The sequence below is a fragment of the Hoplias malabaricus genome, chromosome 1 (assembly GCF_029633855.1).
Source record: "Hoplias malabaricus isolate fHopMal1 chromosome 1, fHopMal1.hap1, whole genome shotgun sequence".
Taxonomy (NCBI): Eukaryota; Metazoa; Chordata; class Actinopteri; order Characiformes; family Erythrinidae; genus Hoplias; species Hoplias malabaricus.
This window is the reverse complement of record NC_089800.1, coordinates 67,231,827-67,247,123: the sequence shown is the minus strand read 5'-3', so window position 1 is coordinate 67,247,123 and position 15,297 is coordinate 67,231,827. Positions and strand designations below refer to the sequence as shown.

General features: G+C 40.4%; 1 protein-coding gene across 5 annotated transcripts in view; it reads left to right on the top strand.

The window, feature by feature from the left end:
* Positions 1 to 15,297, top strand: part of arhgef10 (Rho guanine nucleotide exchange factor (GEF) 10) — an 85,230-nt gene continuing 69,933 nt past the window's right edge. For 4 of the 5 annotated variants that reach the window (XM_066671473.1, XM_066671465.1, XM_066671451.1 and 1 more), the window contains exons 1-2: positions 83 to 220; positions 9,952 to 10,060. In XM_066671473.1, the coding sequence (XP_066527570.1) occupies positions 10,024 to 10,060 (37 nt within the window). In that variant the 5' untranslated portion in view covers positions 83 to 220; positions 9,952 to 10,023. Of the gene's footprint in view, positions 221 to 9,951; positions 10,061 to 15,297 lie in introns of all 5 variants that reach the window. The other variant, XM_066671458.1, reaches the window with a different exon arrangement.

The following is a 15,297-nucleotide window of genomic DNA, read 5'->3' as shown; positions in this document are numbered from 1 at the left end:
GTGAAGATCGAGTGACTCAGCCAATGGGAGCGCAAAAAAGGGGCGGGCTTTCTCCCGGATCGTTTTGCAGCTATGGGAACGCGCTGAGAAAGTTGGGGATCCTCCTTAGAGAGAAATGGTGAGAGAAGAGGTTTAACACCAGATTTTAACGAACTAACTCTTTAACAGCGCTTAATTTTTACCGGACATTCATTCACAGCCCAAACAGACCGAAAACATGGTGAGTACAGCGGACAGTGTCAGTGTTTCTGAGTGGGTTTGCGCTCAAATTCGCTTAAGTTGCTCATATAGGCTTCTTTTTCCCTGGTACTTGTTTGAATTTTCCGTTCCACCTTAAATGGTGCTGCAGGGACATATAGCAGTTAAGGTGGAACGGAAAATTCTGTTGAGAAGCCTGCTTCAACTTTACTCTGGGATGGTAAGTTGTGTAACTGAAACGCTGTTGTGAATTGACGTATTTCTTTTATCTCAGATTTAAAACTTAAGGACTACATTATAACTGTTGCCTTTCCAGAAGAAAATTATTTGTGTTGGAGCTGCTGCAATTTGGCTTTCAAGGGTCATTTTATTGCTACATTTTTGTAGATGGGTTTTTTATTTACCTCAGGAATTATACAAAAACGTGTTTAAAATGTGAGTTTTAAAGGTTTTAAGGCTGCTTTCTTCCTCTAAAAATATTTCCAGATCCATTACAAATTACAGCAGTTTGTCTTGGTCTTCACTGAAACATTTTATTATTTTGACATTTTTCATTCCCCTCAAAACTATTTTCATCAAAAAATAAAGTGTGAATTTTGGTACTGTCTCCAGTTTAAGCTTTTGGTGATTCATAAACTTCAGAAGCACTGATATCGGCAGGGGTTTCTTAAGTTGTTTGAAGTGATTTAGCTGTTGGACTGCATTCATTCATTTCAGAAATGCTCCAGGACCGAGGAGTTCATACTAAAACGTCCCCGTGACACTTACACGTTTCTTTCTGTAACGGTTTTGTGTTGCTGGTTTAACAATATTAATCTCACATGCTGGTGTTTCAGGGACGCAGAGAGCAGTTTGTGTATTAATATTTTTGTAGTGAATTTTTATTGCACTCACATATATAACCATGTGAAACATTTTATATAAATTGACAAAAATATATATCTCAGGGCAAAAGCTCTTGTAAATCAATGTCTAGTGCATCTGGAATTGTATCCATAGCCATTTAATGTAAAATCTTACTATTTAAAAGGCATTAAACTCTTCAGACATCTGGTTCCTATCACCTCCACTGAAAACAATATTGAATTGGCAAGTTCTTGTAGAACAGAACATTTCACAACAAACCAGTCTGAATGCCTACATTTTCACTGTTTAATCATGCAGATTTTTTATATTTGAAAATTGTTAAAGAGGAGTATTTCAGTGGGTTCCCACTGAAACACTTTAAACAAGTGTACTTTAGAGATTCCTTTTAGCTGGAAAATTGAGGAGTGGCACGGTGGCACAGCAGCTAGTGTCGCAGTCACACAGCTCCAGGGACCTGGAGGTTGTGGGTTCAAGTCCTGCTCCGGGTGACTGTCTGTGAGGAGTTTGGGGTGTTCTCCCTGTGTCTGTGTGAGTTTCCTCCGGGTGCTCCAGTTTCCTCCCATGGTCCAAAAACACATGTTGGTAGGTGGACTGGCGACTCAAATGTCTATAGATGTGAGTGTGTTGTCCCCCTCCTGCCTTGTGCCCAGAGATTCCGGGTAGGCTCCAGTCCCACTGCGACCCTTAATTGGATAAGTGGTTACAGACAATGAATGAATAGAAAGTTGAGGAATGAAGTTTAGAATAAACTTTGAACTTTGCCTCGACCAATTGATACTTCTATTGATGCTTTTAAATTCAGTTACTGTTCACAATTTTCTCAAATAGAAGCCCATTGTGTACATCTCTGTCCATTTTAGACCCCAAACAAGAGTTTGCATTTGGTTTTTACTGCCCATAAATCAGTCTAACAGAGGTCTACCCTGTGTGTTATGTCATTTTATAATAGCTTTTCTGATAGTGAGGTTTTTACTCATTAAATATAATGGTCATTCATTTTAAAATCCAGAGCATAAATATCCTTCATGTGGAATATAGACCATGCCCACTACAAAAGCCTGGACAGTGGTGCCTCATGCACACCTACGTAAGTGAGGAGTGAATATTATAATGGCAGTTTAACAACAGTAATTTTCTCATGTAGATGTACTTACATTTGTCTGAGTTTACAGTGGTTTGGACTGTGGTCCATGGTTTTGCTGAACTTACTTAAGGCTACAGGTCCTTCAGTGTCCCGTAAATTCAGCTCAGGCTTCACATGTGACATTTATGGCTTTTATGTCCTTCATTCAAATTACTAGATGTACTTTACAGGGGACCCCTCTGTCTGTCGTAGTGTGAAATTAAATCTGTCCTAATACTTCTCTGAATTCTGTCAGTTTAATTGTGCAGACACAGTTTGTATATTCTCCATAAAAATGCAGGGGATAACAACATGGTATGCTCTGGAGCAGCTGCATAAGTCACAATGCTCAGTGCCAAGTGTCAGCTAAAGGGGTGTAAAAGCCCCTGGGATTGGTGTGTGGGGGGCAGCAGAATATTTGAGATGATTTTGTGTGGCATAGAACTAAGCTTCCAACATTTACTTTGGTTTATGAGGTTGCAGTCAAATCGTCACAGCAAATTTCCAGAGTCGTAGAAGTTGTTACTGCCAGAATGTAATTCTTGAAATTCGGTAGATATGGCAAGCGAAGCTCTAGTGAGGTGCTCATACCTCTTTCTAATAACTCTAAGTCCCTCAAGCATTCCAAGAATGTTCATTTCATTTCCACTTCCTCCATCTCACTGTTATTTTCTAGACACACAGGTTTTCTTCCGTCTTCAGGAATTAACTTGCCTGAAGGCTCACCATTCCTGATATTGGTTAGATATGAGAGAGAGAAAAAGAAAGAGAGGGAGGCACTCCTGTATTGTCTGGCATCATGCTTGTCTGACTCCCTTTGCATCAGCTCTGGTCAGGGGCCAGATTAGCTCCCAGTGGTGGTAATTTGTTTGGCAAATAGCAGAGTCCTTTGAGACTGAGGACCCCTCCCGTTCAGAGAAACATGTTCTATTCTGCAAACAAAGAGCACCCTCTCTCAATTTATAGACACCTTTCTGTCACAAGTCACAGTCCTGAACTTTGATTTCTTCCTCAAATACCGGAGAGCTAGTGTTTCCTGCTCAAACACACCTGGTTCAGGCCTGATTAATAGCACCCCCCCCCCCAACACACACACACACACACACACACACACACACACACACAATCCTGCAAAGGTTAGTAAATACTAATGTATCACAAAAAAAGAAAGCAAAGTAATTTTTTGCTTTATGACGTCAGATTTGTGCCAAAAACTAATCAAAAAAACTGTTTAAACATTTAACTGATGCAAATTAAAAAAAAATCATATCAAATGTAAAACTTGCCTTGCAAAATATATATTTTAAATACTTTAAACTCTTTGCCTGTAAAACTGTCTGCTTGGTTTCATAGAGCCTACATTTAAAGACACTGACAGTTTAGTGGTCACGCTGCCAGACCTCTCGTTTGCTCTCGTTTGCCCCACCTAACTTTGCTTGCAGTTCTGACACATCTCTGTCAGTGTGGGTGGGTTTTTAGGACTGTGCTTCCATTGGCTAACAGGTTTTTTGAGTGACAACTCAGTGCAGCAAGTGCACTTTTTTCTTCTGGGGCACTGAGCTGTCACTCAAGCTCATTAGCTAGTGTAATGTATGGACTTCATGCGGCGTCTAAAATGTGTTTTTATTTAAATGATTTTTATTACATCACTGTGAACCAGCAAGCATGGAGTAAATGTATCTGTAGGTCCTCTATTCACACACCTCAAACATCCACCTGGAAATATTTGTACACTCTTAACTATAATTCACTTTCACTATTCAGCATACCCAAAAGTAAATGCCATTAGTCGACTAACTGGTTTTTAAATCTTTATTGATTCGAAATTCTGTTTGCTGGAACATGGCAGAATCGAACGTTTCTGAGTTTAAAGACAGTGATGTAAAAGGTTGGGGTTATTGTTAAGTGTAGGAAAGTGTGAGAGAGACAGAGAGGAAGTGATGGAAAGAAGGAATTAATCTTATATTCCCCTGCCGTATCACTGTAAGCCCATCCAGCAGTAACGTGAAGAACTGCATCTGGTAAAATGTCAGACTCTTGTCAGATCACTGCAAACAGTAATTACTAAATCCTGGAATTTGACAGTATAGAATAAGTGGCTTATATAACATGGGTGTATATATAATACATTTATATATACTTTATTACATATTGTATTTATGAAATATTTAATTTTTTGGAGATGAAAATGTATTGCGAGTGCCCCCTGTTGTCTGATAAGCGCTGGGCCTTTATGTACCTGTGGTATATGAGAACAGCTGGAGAAACACCTGTCTGTTTAGTGTTTAAACTCTGTGCAGTGCCATGTCTTGGAAGCTGATGTTTTTAGCATCACTCCTGTGCAGTTCTCTTGAGGGCATTTCTGCTAATTGCTGAAGCTGTGTCTCCAAGTCCTAAGTTGTTTTGACCGGTTTCAGACAGTCACTGTGCACCTTGAGACCCCTTGAGAGTCAGATGGAGAACTTGTGGCATTCTCTCTGTGTGTTCATCCCAACATCTGTGTCCAGAATGGGTGCCACTAATCACTCGATTATAGCGGTTCACAAATGTTAACATTTCTAACCATTCTCACAAACTCCCAGGTTACACCCACAGAGAGGCTTGACTTTTTGTAAAGCCAGAAAAGGCTAAAGAAAAAAAAATGTGTAGACAAAACATGGCTCTTCTGAAAGTCTTAGTTGTGTCTCAGAAATGTTGCTGTTACTGAGTCACTACTTCACAGTCACACATAGAGATGTTTATATTGGTTTACTAACAGAGGTAAAAGCTGTCCATTTCTCCCTTGGATCTTTTGTGTATTCCAAGCCTAGAACCGACAACTTGAGAAAACGTAAAAGCATGAAATATTACTTTCCCATTGATTTCTTCAGTGGCTGCAACAAAAACAAGAGCAGCAGGATCATTTAAAATACACCAACACTCTAACTGGACTTTATAATTGTATAGTAGATTTTGGTTTTATTATACTGCACAACTCAGAGTGTAGGACGTTAAGACCTCCGTAGTCTAGCACTGGGTTTGGTGTGTGACCTATGTCTCGAAGGCATATGTTTCAACAGAATCAGTTTTTCCACACCCCTTATAATTATGGTTATTACTGCCAGGCCCAGACTGGCATTGATTGGCCTGCGCCGGTCAGCGTAGTTACAGATCGGAATCATTCTTCACAAGCACAAGTTATAGCAGCAGGCAAAACAGTGGATTACTGACAGATATCCAAGTTCGACACCGTTCACCTCGCCCTGAGAGCAGTCTAAGATTTAGTCAATCTTTGGATGACGGACTTCCATTAACTAGCCACAGTGGCAAGCAAACTTTTCACACCAAAAATGTCAATCTCCACTGTCTCACTTCCTTCAGTGGGGATTCTTCACTTTTATGCGGACACCTAGAGACCGGAATCTGTCAGAGACAATGTACTAAAGGCAGAACCACAGAAAACTGACCAGGTGGTTGTTTTACAGAGTGGGGGTTAGTAGGATCCAGATCCACAAATGAATGCATAGGACTATTTATTTATTTATTTATGTCCCTTTTTAATATTTTGGACATGTAAATGAGCAATGACGAACTGCATAGCGTCTTTGGTGTGAAGCACTGAATAGCACCCCCTTATAAAGCAGTTCCTAAACCTGAGGGAGTGTGTAATGTATATAAGTGAGAGAGTTACAACCCAGTCCTGTTGAGGTGCTTTGCATATAAATATATAACTATATCAATGCATCGAGTAACAGAGACCTACAGGCTTTATTGCCTTTCAGTAGCATGTGTGTGTACACCAGTGCAAGTGTGCTCTGGTCAGTTTGCTGTGACTGCTGACAGTTGTTTTAACTGCAGTGGTTTCTTCTAAAATAAGCATGTGACTTCTTTCTCTCTCTCTCTCTGAGGTATGTGTGAAATGAAGGATTGTGTGTGTAGTAAAGTGGGAGATGTTTAGCCTCCACAGTATCCTCCACCACCTCCATGTCATAAAACTGGCACTGGCTGGTTCTGTAAGCGGTTGAGTGAGTGTTAAAGAGCCTACATTATGGGAAACCAAGCTATATATCTACTCTGCCCATGCAGTCTAGATCAGTTTAGTCGTGCCCATTCATGTTAGAGTTATAAGAAGTGTTTCAGCTCTCTCTCTCTCTCTCTCTCTCTCTCTCTCTCTCTCTCTCTCTCTCTCTCTGTGCTGTGTGTGTGGCATGTATCTCTGGCTGAAAGTACTGTTTACTCGTGTGCTGCTGAATGGCACTGTACTGTGCTCAGCCCCAAACAAATTCTCTGCATTAGCGCGAATCCTTAAATGAATGTTTCCTTCTGGAGTGTGCGGCTGCCCCGTTGTGCTCCAGCGACTTGTTATGACACGCTAGGGCAGCTCTGTCATCAGCGTGTTTCCTTTAGTGTGTGTGTCATCCACTGCTGTCTTCCTCCCTGTCTTTTTAGACAGCGTTGATCCTGGAGGAATGTACCAGAAAAGCAAAGCCTCTTACTCTTTGCTCGTTCATCGGCTGGGGACTTTCAGATACCAAACCCTATTAGAAACGTGGGGCTCCAGCAGTGACACTCTGGTGTAAATGTAATCCCTGTCATCAGGAGATCTCTGCTTTGATCCCTGCTGATGCCTCAGCTGTCTAAGGCCAGGAGTCCAACAGAAGACCATTGGCCTGAGCCTCTCGGAGTAGCATAGCAGATCTGGACAGTTAGTGTTCTCCTCCTAGACCTCCTCCAGTGGTTCTGTATTAGCATTGTTCTAGCTAATAACAGATCTGACAACAGATGCTTTGCTGTTGTAATTTTTGGATGGGAATGTACACTGAGGATTGGTTATCCTGGGTGTGTGGGCTGAAGAAGACAAAACCCTGTTTAGAAATGTTGATGTATATGTTCCAGGGTGTGTTCCTGCCTTATGCCCAATGATTCCAGGTAGGCTCTGGACCCACCGTGACCCTGAATTGGATAAGCGGTAACAGATAATGAATGAATATTCAGCCATAAGCTTTGAGTCTCCCTTTGTGTACTAGGGAATAGAGCACAATTTGAAAGGAGATAACATCTCCATTTTACAGACAATGAATGAATGTACATTCCACCATTTTCTGTCCTTTAGTAATGTGCAGTACAGACACGGATAAATATAGGACATGACAACACAGGTCTAAATTAAACATGACCTACTCTAGACAAAATTCTCTAGTTATGGCCTTGGCATGGACACGAGTGTGTGATATGTTCACTAATAAGCACGTTGCTGGCTTGGATAAATGCATGATGTCAATTTTCACTTCACCTTGGTGTTCCTCCTGTCACAAATCTGTTCCTCCTCCTCCTCCTTTTCAGTGTGGTTTTGGAGAAGTCACTCCTCTCTGAACACACCACAGCAGGACAGAGAGGCTTCAAAGTGTCTGTAGACTAAACAAGCAGTTAGCATCTCTCTCTCTCTCTCTCTCTCTCTCTCTCTCTCTCTCTCTCTCTCTCGTAGGTAATATTTAGTTGTTGCTGTCTCTAAGATGAGTCATTTTCATAATTTCATTGTGCAATGTTCTAGAAGCACTGACAGTGGCCATGATGCATGTCATCATACTGGTGTCCTCTAGTATGATTGTTTACTTCACACTTCAACCCATTCTCTATTGTTATATTCTCTGTTATTGACTTTAGCTGTTTGCTTTTTGTGTGTTTGTGTGTGTGCGTGTGCGCTGAGTGTGCTAGGAGCGTATTGACTCTTATTAGAATAAGAGCTAACACCCAGACCCTGTCTTTGCTTCTACTGTCCCTGAATCCTTCTACAATTAGCCCTCTATTCCTTCTGCTCCACAGAATGACATCACTGTTCCAGAGAGAGAGAGAGATTCTGAGGAATGACAGTATAATTTTTGTGGGGGGTGCTGTTCTCTGGCCCTCTATCTTTAAATCTCTCATGTTCACATATTTGAGTTTCCTGCTTCATTCTTGTGCACGAAGAAAGAAATTGACCTATGTACAAACTGAAAACTTTGTAGACTGGTTGTTGCAGTAAATTAAACGTAAGCCATAAAATTTTCCTATGTAAAAGACTTCCCAGCACAGGTGTAAATTCATGCTATGGCTATTGATTTGTTTTATCAGTTCGGCCATAACTTTACTACCATCTCCTTATTTCTCCGTTAATTTTGTAGTTCTACAGTTACAGTCTTTGGTCCATCTGTGGTTCTGCATACTCTGTTACCCCTTTCACCATTCTTCAGTTGTCAGGACCCCCACAGAGCAGGTATGATTTGGGTGGTGGACCATACTCGGCGCTGCAGTGACACTGACATGGCGGTTATTCCGGTACGACTGGATCAGACACAGCAGTGCTACTGGAGTTTTGAAACCGCTCAGTGACACTGCTGAACTGATAATAGTCCACCCAACAAAAATATCCACTGCCTAAATAATCCTGCTCTGTGGTGGCCCTGACCATTGAAGAGCTTGGGGTGGAACAACAGATGGACTGCCGTCTGAAATTGTACTAAGTGCAGGTGTGTAGTCAGTGGACACTGAATGTATAAACAAGGATGTTTATATGTAGTCTTGCAAGATTATAAAAGATGGAACACATATATTTAAAAATATACCATTTAAAAACAATGGAGTTGTACTTGGCCTGTGTTCATAAAAGCTATCAAGCTATAAGACACAGGACAGTGATTAATAAAACATATTTAATCATTTATTTAAAAAAAACCTGAATATTCCTCACAGACACAGCCTTCATGGATCAAGTTACATTTATTCTGTAAACAAGTGCATGCACCAGTGGTCAGAATCGAGCTGACGGGTTGAAGATTTGCTCACTGGGCGTTTATGGTGTGAGATCACAGCAGAGATAGAGCTGAAGTGAAGGTGATTTACTGAGGAGTGTTGGCCGGTGGCTAATTTCCGGACAAGCCAAGGCCACTAACCACTCTCCACTCTTTATCTTTTATGAGCTTTTCCACTGGAACAGAGTGTCAAAATGAACCATTTATATGCAAAAGGTTTCCATCATTAACACTCATTTTACCTGAATAGCAATTAACATTTTATATTCACTGTTTTTTATGCTAAATATTATTGATTGTTTATATTGGAATGCATTTTAATACAATTTTAATGTCTCACACCAATAAATATGTAATATAATTTAGAGTTAATTTTTAAATGTGTGCATTAGTGCCATTTACTACTAACCAGTGTTGCATAAGACCTAACTATTTACGTCTAATGGGGTCTTCTGGCTCTTTTCCAGCCTTAAACTTGTTTGCAATTGTTTATGAGGATCAATAGGACCTGACTGTTTCATTCTTTAGTATAGTGCAATGGAAATGAAAACTCCCCGATCCAATGATGTGGAACTGTTTAAAAGATGAGGGTCTATGCACCTTGCCTTTTATGGCAGTTTATGGCACAACTCCAGTGCATTCAGTCCTTGTGCGCTGTATGAAAATGACAGATCCATTCGTGGAGACAATAAAATAAAGATGGGAATATTAATTATGAGTAATTACACATTCTGATTAATTAAGTGTGGGTGGTTTTCTACTGTCTTTAAAAAACAGGCAGAAATGTGCAAAAGAGAGTTTGAGAGACTTGACATGAGCCACAAGCATAAGCTGAAGAGAGTATAGCCAGAGCTGATACTCTCACTGGAAACAGCAAAAATATGGAATGATCGGTTACAATGTGAATTTTAAGGTTTTTTTGGGTTTTTTTTTAGTAGAGGGACAGTGACTCAGTCTGTCCATGTGTGCTCACTCCCATCTATCTCCCTCCTGCAGGTGTGTATGTATCTGTGAAACAGCCTGAAGTCCCCTGCCTGCCCAGTGTCCAGTCTGAGAGCTCTGTCCAGCATGGACCAGGAGGACTTCCCTCCACCTCCTCCTGACAGTAAGAACACACCCTTTTGCTTGTAAAGTTATGGTTCAACCAAAACAACTCGCACGATTCTTTATTTCTTATACAGTAAATCAGTCCCGACTACAAAGTTAACGTAGGAAGATTCAAGCATGCAGTCTTCTTTGTCTTGTTCCCAACCAAGGCCTCATAGCTCTGGTATATTTGTGGATTAATTTATGCAGCCAAATGGTTACTTTTTCAAAAACGTGTAGAAGCTGGTAAGAGAGAGAGATCTTATTGTTTTTGGTTGCATTTCACTTGTTTTCTCTGGGTCTGCCAGGCCTTGTCTGTAACACAATAAAGGGCTGTGATTGGTTATTTGACTTCACTCAGACAGTTTTTCTTTTTGAAATAGGCCTTTATTAAGCTAGAAAATGCACCAGACTCTGGCGTCTGATTTACCACTTCCTCCTACCACTGTCTCTCTAAAGCATGCCAGCACTGCAGTGTGCATTAGCAAGGAGTATCTAGGAACTAATTACCCACACATAACTTAATAAACAGAGGAAAAAAGGGAGAGGGACCAAGAGAGAGAGAGAGAAGAGGGGGAAAAAAGAAAAATACAATAAGAAGAAAAGAGCGTAAACACATTCCTTTGCTTCTGCCACTGAGGAGAGTGTGGGCTGCTGGGAGATGGAACGGGAAAAGTGCAGAGGAGGACAAGAAATGTGGCTTTGCAGCCAGAGCACAGAGAAGTACAGACTGAGAAAACACAGTGTAAGTGAAGATTACAGTGAAAGAAGAGACAGATTGCATCTCTGTGTTAGAGAGAAAGAGAGAGAGAGAGAGAATACAAAAGAAGAGAAAAGCTGAGTGAGCAAGAGAAAGAGAGTGTGAAGACACATAAGAGGAGGAACAGACACCAAGGTCATATCATGACACCAGAAAATCCAGCCATATGAAGGACAGTGGGGCTTGTTGCTATGGCAGTACCCAGGGGTCAGCGGGTGGGCTATAGCGGTCAACATGACGGAGCAGCATGGAGGAGAAGAGAACAGATTCGGTATTGTCTTATGAATCTGGAATGTCCCCCTTTTCATCCTCAGTGAAACTTCACTCACCACACAAGTGGCTTCTGTTCAGATGCTATACCACTTTAAGAACCAGTGAGCCAAAATTTTTGTTATAGGGTAGGACTGCATGTTGCCCCAGTACTACAGTAGTCTAGAAGTAATTTAATTCATGGTTCCATACCTAAACAGTCTGTATTTGCATCCACAATCCAGTAACTATGCTTATCCCCTAAATCTAGACTGCTGATTGGCTATCCATTACACATTCACTAAACGGGTCATTAAAGCAACACTAGGTACTATTTTTACCTTTTTACCCTATCCCTTGATTTCAGGACAGTGCTGTCACTCTGTAGCTGGGGGAGCCCAGGAGCAGGAATGCCAAATATTACCTAGTGTTGTATTAACATGCTCCTTGATAAACTGCTCCTCCACTGGTCAGACCTGGGTAGTCATGGCCACTCATGAGACCAGGCTTCCATCTCTTTGAAGGGGGAGGGCTCATTGAAACCCAGAAGTAAAAGACAAATAAACATGTTTTTTTTAGCATCTTCTGGCAAATGCCTCTGGGTTTATCTCCAGGAAAAGGAGGCAACGTGTCTACAAAGTATTTTGTAGTTATTCATATAAAAATATCAGTTTTGATAGTTTTGATACTGCTTACAGTTTTATGTAGATGTTCACAATGTTTCAGGATAAACTCAGGGTTTTAGGTCAGTTGGAGAACATATGACTATTGGAAAATTCCTGTGATGAATATTTGGACTCAGACCTCAGCTTAAGTGTGTGTGTGTGTGTGTGTGTGTGTGTGTGTGTGTGTGTGTGTGTGTGTGTGTGTGTGTGTGTGTGTGTGTGTGTGTGTGTGTGTGTGTGTGTGTGTGTGTGTGTGTGTGTGTGTGTGTGTGTGTGTGTGTGTGTGTGTGTGTCTGAGTAAAAACCCTAGTATGCCTTAATCTTAACTACTCTTTTCATTACCAAAAATGGATGACTTTTTAGTCTCTCTCTCTCTACATCCCCTCCTTCTTTTCTCTTTTCCCTCATCATTATCATCATCATATCAGCTGTGTTAGAGAAACAAGGAAGAAATACATACCCCAATTATACTTTTAACCCTTTCTAATCTTCCACCTCAGTCCTAACTCCTTACATGTGCCTCTGATCTCTGCCTTCTGTCTCCTCAGGCTATTTTCTGTTGTGATGTGTGTCCAGTGCTTTACCGTGATGATGGATGGACAGTGGATGTATCCCCCAGGCCTAAACTGTGCCCTGTAATTACTAAATGACCAGAAATCTTAAGAGCAGGTGTTAGGTGCCTCTTAAAACTTGGGAATCTCTTGAACTCAGCCTTCCTTTAATGTTAATTTAGATTATGTTTAAAGTCTGTTTAAATGTTTCTATACTAATATCGACTAGGTCTATTGAGTAGGCTACTGTAAAATATGCTGTGTGTGTTCAGTTATTCATGAACTTCCAGATTTGTCACTGCTTTTATATGCAGCTGTGTATTTGGTCAGCGATCCAGTCAACATCCAGCCTCATGAGAGATGTTTTTAAGATGCTCTAGTGAGACAACAAAACAGTGTTTACTCTCCTCAATTCCCACAATCACCTCAGAGTTTACTCCCCTCAGCTCACAATCACCACAGAGTTTATTCCCCTCAGCTCACAATCACCACAGAGTTTATTCCTCTCAGCTCCCACAATCACCAGAGTTTATTCCTCTCAGCTCACAATCACTTCAGAGTTTACTCTCAGCTCACAATCACTTCAGAGTGTACTCTCAGCTCACAATCACCTCAGAGCTTACTCCCCTCAGCTCACAATCACCACAGAGTTTATTCCTCTCAGCTCCCACAATCACCAGAGTTTATTCCTCTCAGCTCACAATCACTTCAGAGTTTACTCTCAGCTCACAATCACCTCAGAGCTTACTCCCCTCAGCTCACAATCACCACAGAGTTTATTCCTCTCAGCTCACAATCACCAGAGTTTATTCCTCTCAGCTCACAATCACCAGAGTTTATTCCTCTCAGCTCCCACAATCACCAGAGTTTATTCCTCTCAGCTCACAATCACCTCAGAGCTTACTCCCCTCAGCTCACAATCACCACAGAGTTTATTCCTCTCAGCTCCCACAATCACCAGAGTTTATTCCTCTCAGCTCACAATCACTTCAGAGTTTACTCTCAGCTCACAATCACCTCAGAGCTTACTCCCCTCAGTTCACAATCACCTCAGAGCTTATTCCCCTCAGCTCACAATCACCTCTAAATTCACTCTTCTTGGTTAACCTCAGTCTCCTCAGAGTTTGGTGATGATACATGTTTTACTGGAATATTAAGTATTTTAGTTTGTTACAAATAAAATGTCATATTTCGCCCAGTTGTATTGACATCCTAATACAACAACTTATCTTCATAACAAAAAAGTATATAAATGGCATGAAGTGATATCTAAGGTTTTGTGCCTTTTTGTGGCTGCTCTGCACTGTGCAGTAATTGGAGGAGTAGATTGTTTTAGTTCATGCACAGTTTTATTGACACACTTATAAGCACTGGGAGAGTTGTGGAGTATGATGACAAATGACAACCATCTCTAAACAACTGAGGTAAAGAACATGCTGAGTTTGACCACATGCTTTCAGCTACACGTGACAGTAAATTGGATATGGGTTTGAAATTCTGAAGATCCCAGGGATCTTAGTGACCTGGATGTATGAGAGATTACATATTTATTGAACTTAATTCTAACATGGCTGCCCCATGTGGGGGACCCACTGTATTAACAGTTTCATTTTGGGACTTGAGATGCATTTGAGTGGGTTTTTGAAAAGGAAATATGTATTTTTAAATAGTCACTAATCATTATCATAAGTAATAAGTATATTTCAGGTAGTAAAATGACTTACTGAACGTTTAAAATCATGTTTTGTCAGTTAATAACATGACCGATGTAGCCCCAGGCTGAGGCCAGCGTATTTAATGGTGGGCGCTGGTGAAAGAATGCCTGGAATTTCAGTAAGAAAGCCTCGTCCAGCTCACCGTGACAGATTTGTTGACTTTAACAGATAGCAGTGTCCACAGAGAGACACATCATATCCTGAGCAGAGTTACCATTTCCCTTCAAATTAGCCTTGACTTCATAGTTTATGACTTGGGACGTATTTCTAGATTGTATTATATTACAATCTGGATCATATTTCCACTTGTTTGTTGACGTTAATTTTGCTCTCAGAGAGAAAATAAACGGACTTTCAGCTGTTCAGTTACTGAAGTGTGTTGGGTGTTGTGGTGATATTTATTGTTACTGTGATATTATTTGAGTCAAGGAACTCTGCAGTATATTTCTGAATGAGCTGGAATGGTGTTTGTGATCCAGAACTGATTATCCAACACGAGTACCTGATTTCACTGATGCCCTGGTAAATGTGTTTAATGCAGTGCAAATATGAAATGATGAATAATTATAATTAATGTAGTATTTTTGCTAGAATGTTTCTAAATGGTGGTTTATTTACTGTGATATCACTCCGCTAGTGCACAGAGGGTGGGCAGAAAGGTTTTTGTTTGTTTCAATGCCACAGGAAAAATATATATATATATATATATATTTGTATTTTTTAGTTTTGAAGTGTCATGCAGCCGTAGAAATGGACATGTGTTTGGTTTCTCATGAATTTCTTACATTTCTGAAGCATGATTTGTTGGGCTGAGGAAATCCAAAAGCATGCCAAAAGGGCTTTTCCTCCCTATTGTGCATGTGCTCTCTCTCTGTCATTCATGCTGCCTGTTTTCTCTATTTCTCTCTCTCTCTCTCTCTCTCTCTCTCTCTCTCTCTCTCTCTCTCTCTCTCTCTCTCTCTCTCTCTCTCTCTAACCAAGGCAATGGATTTCATTATTTTTGTTTTTTATATACATATTATTTTCATTTGTGTGCCTTTATTCATGAAACAGGCATTCGGTGTTGGCCCTCTGTTGTGCTTTGTTTTGCTTATGGTTTTTTATTTATTTATTTATTTATTTATTTATTTATTTTTTAAATGTAGTATCAAACCAAAAACAATATGATTTTGTGAGGTGTCGCATCATTAATTACTGAATGGGGCAGAAAACTTTGAAAATTCCATTCAGGGATTTGGCACTGTTTCACTAAGTCCTTTTTAATTTTTTTTTTTTTTTTTGGAAATCCCAATACCACTTCTATTGCATTTAAAAGC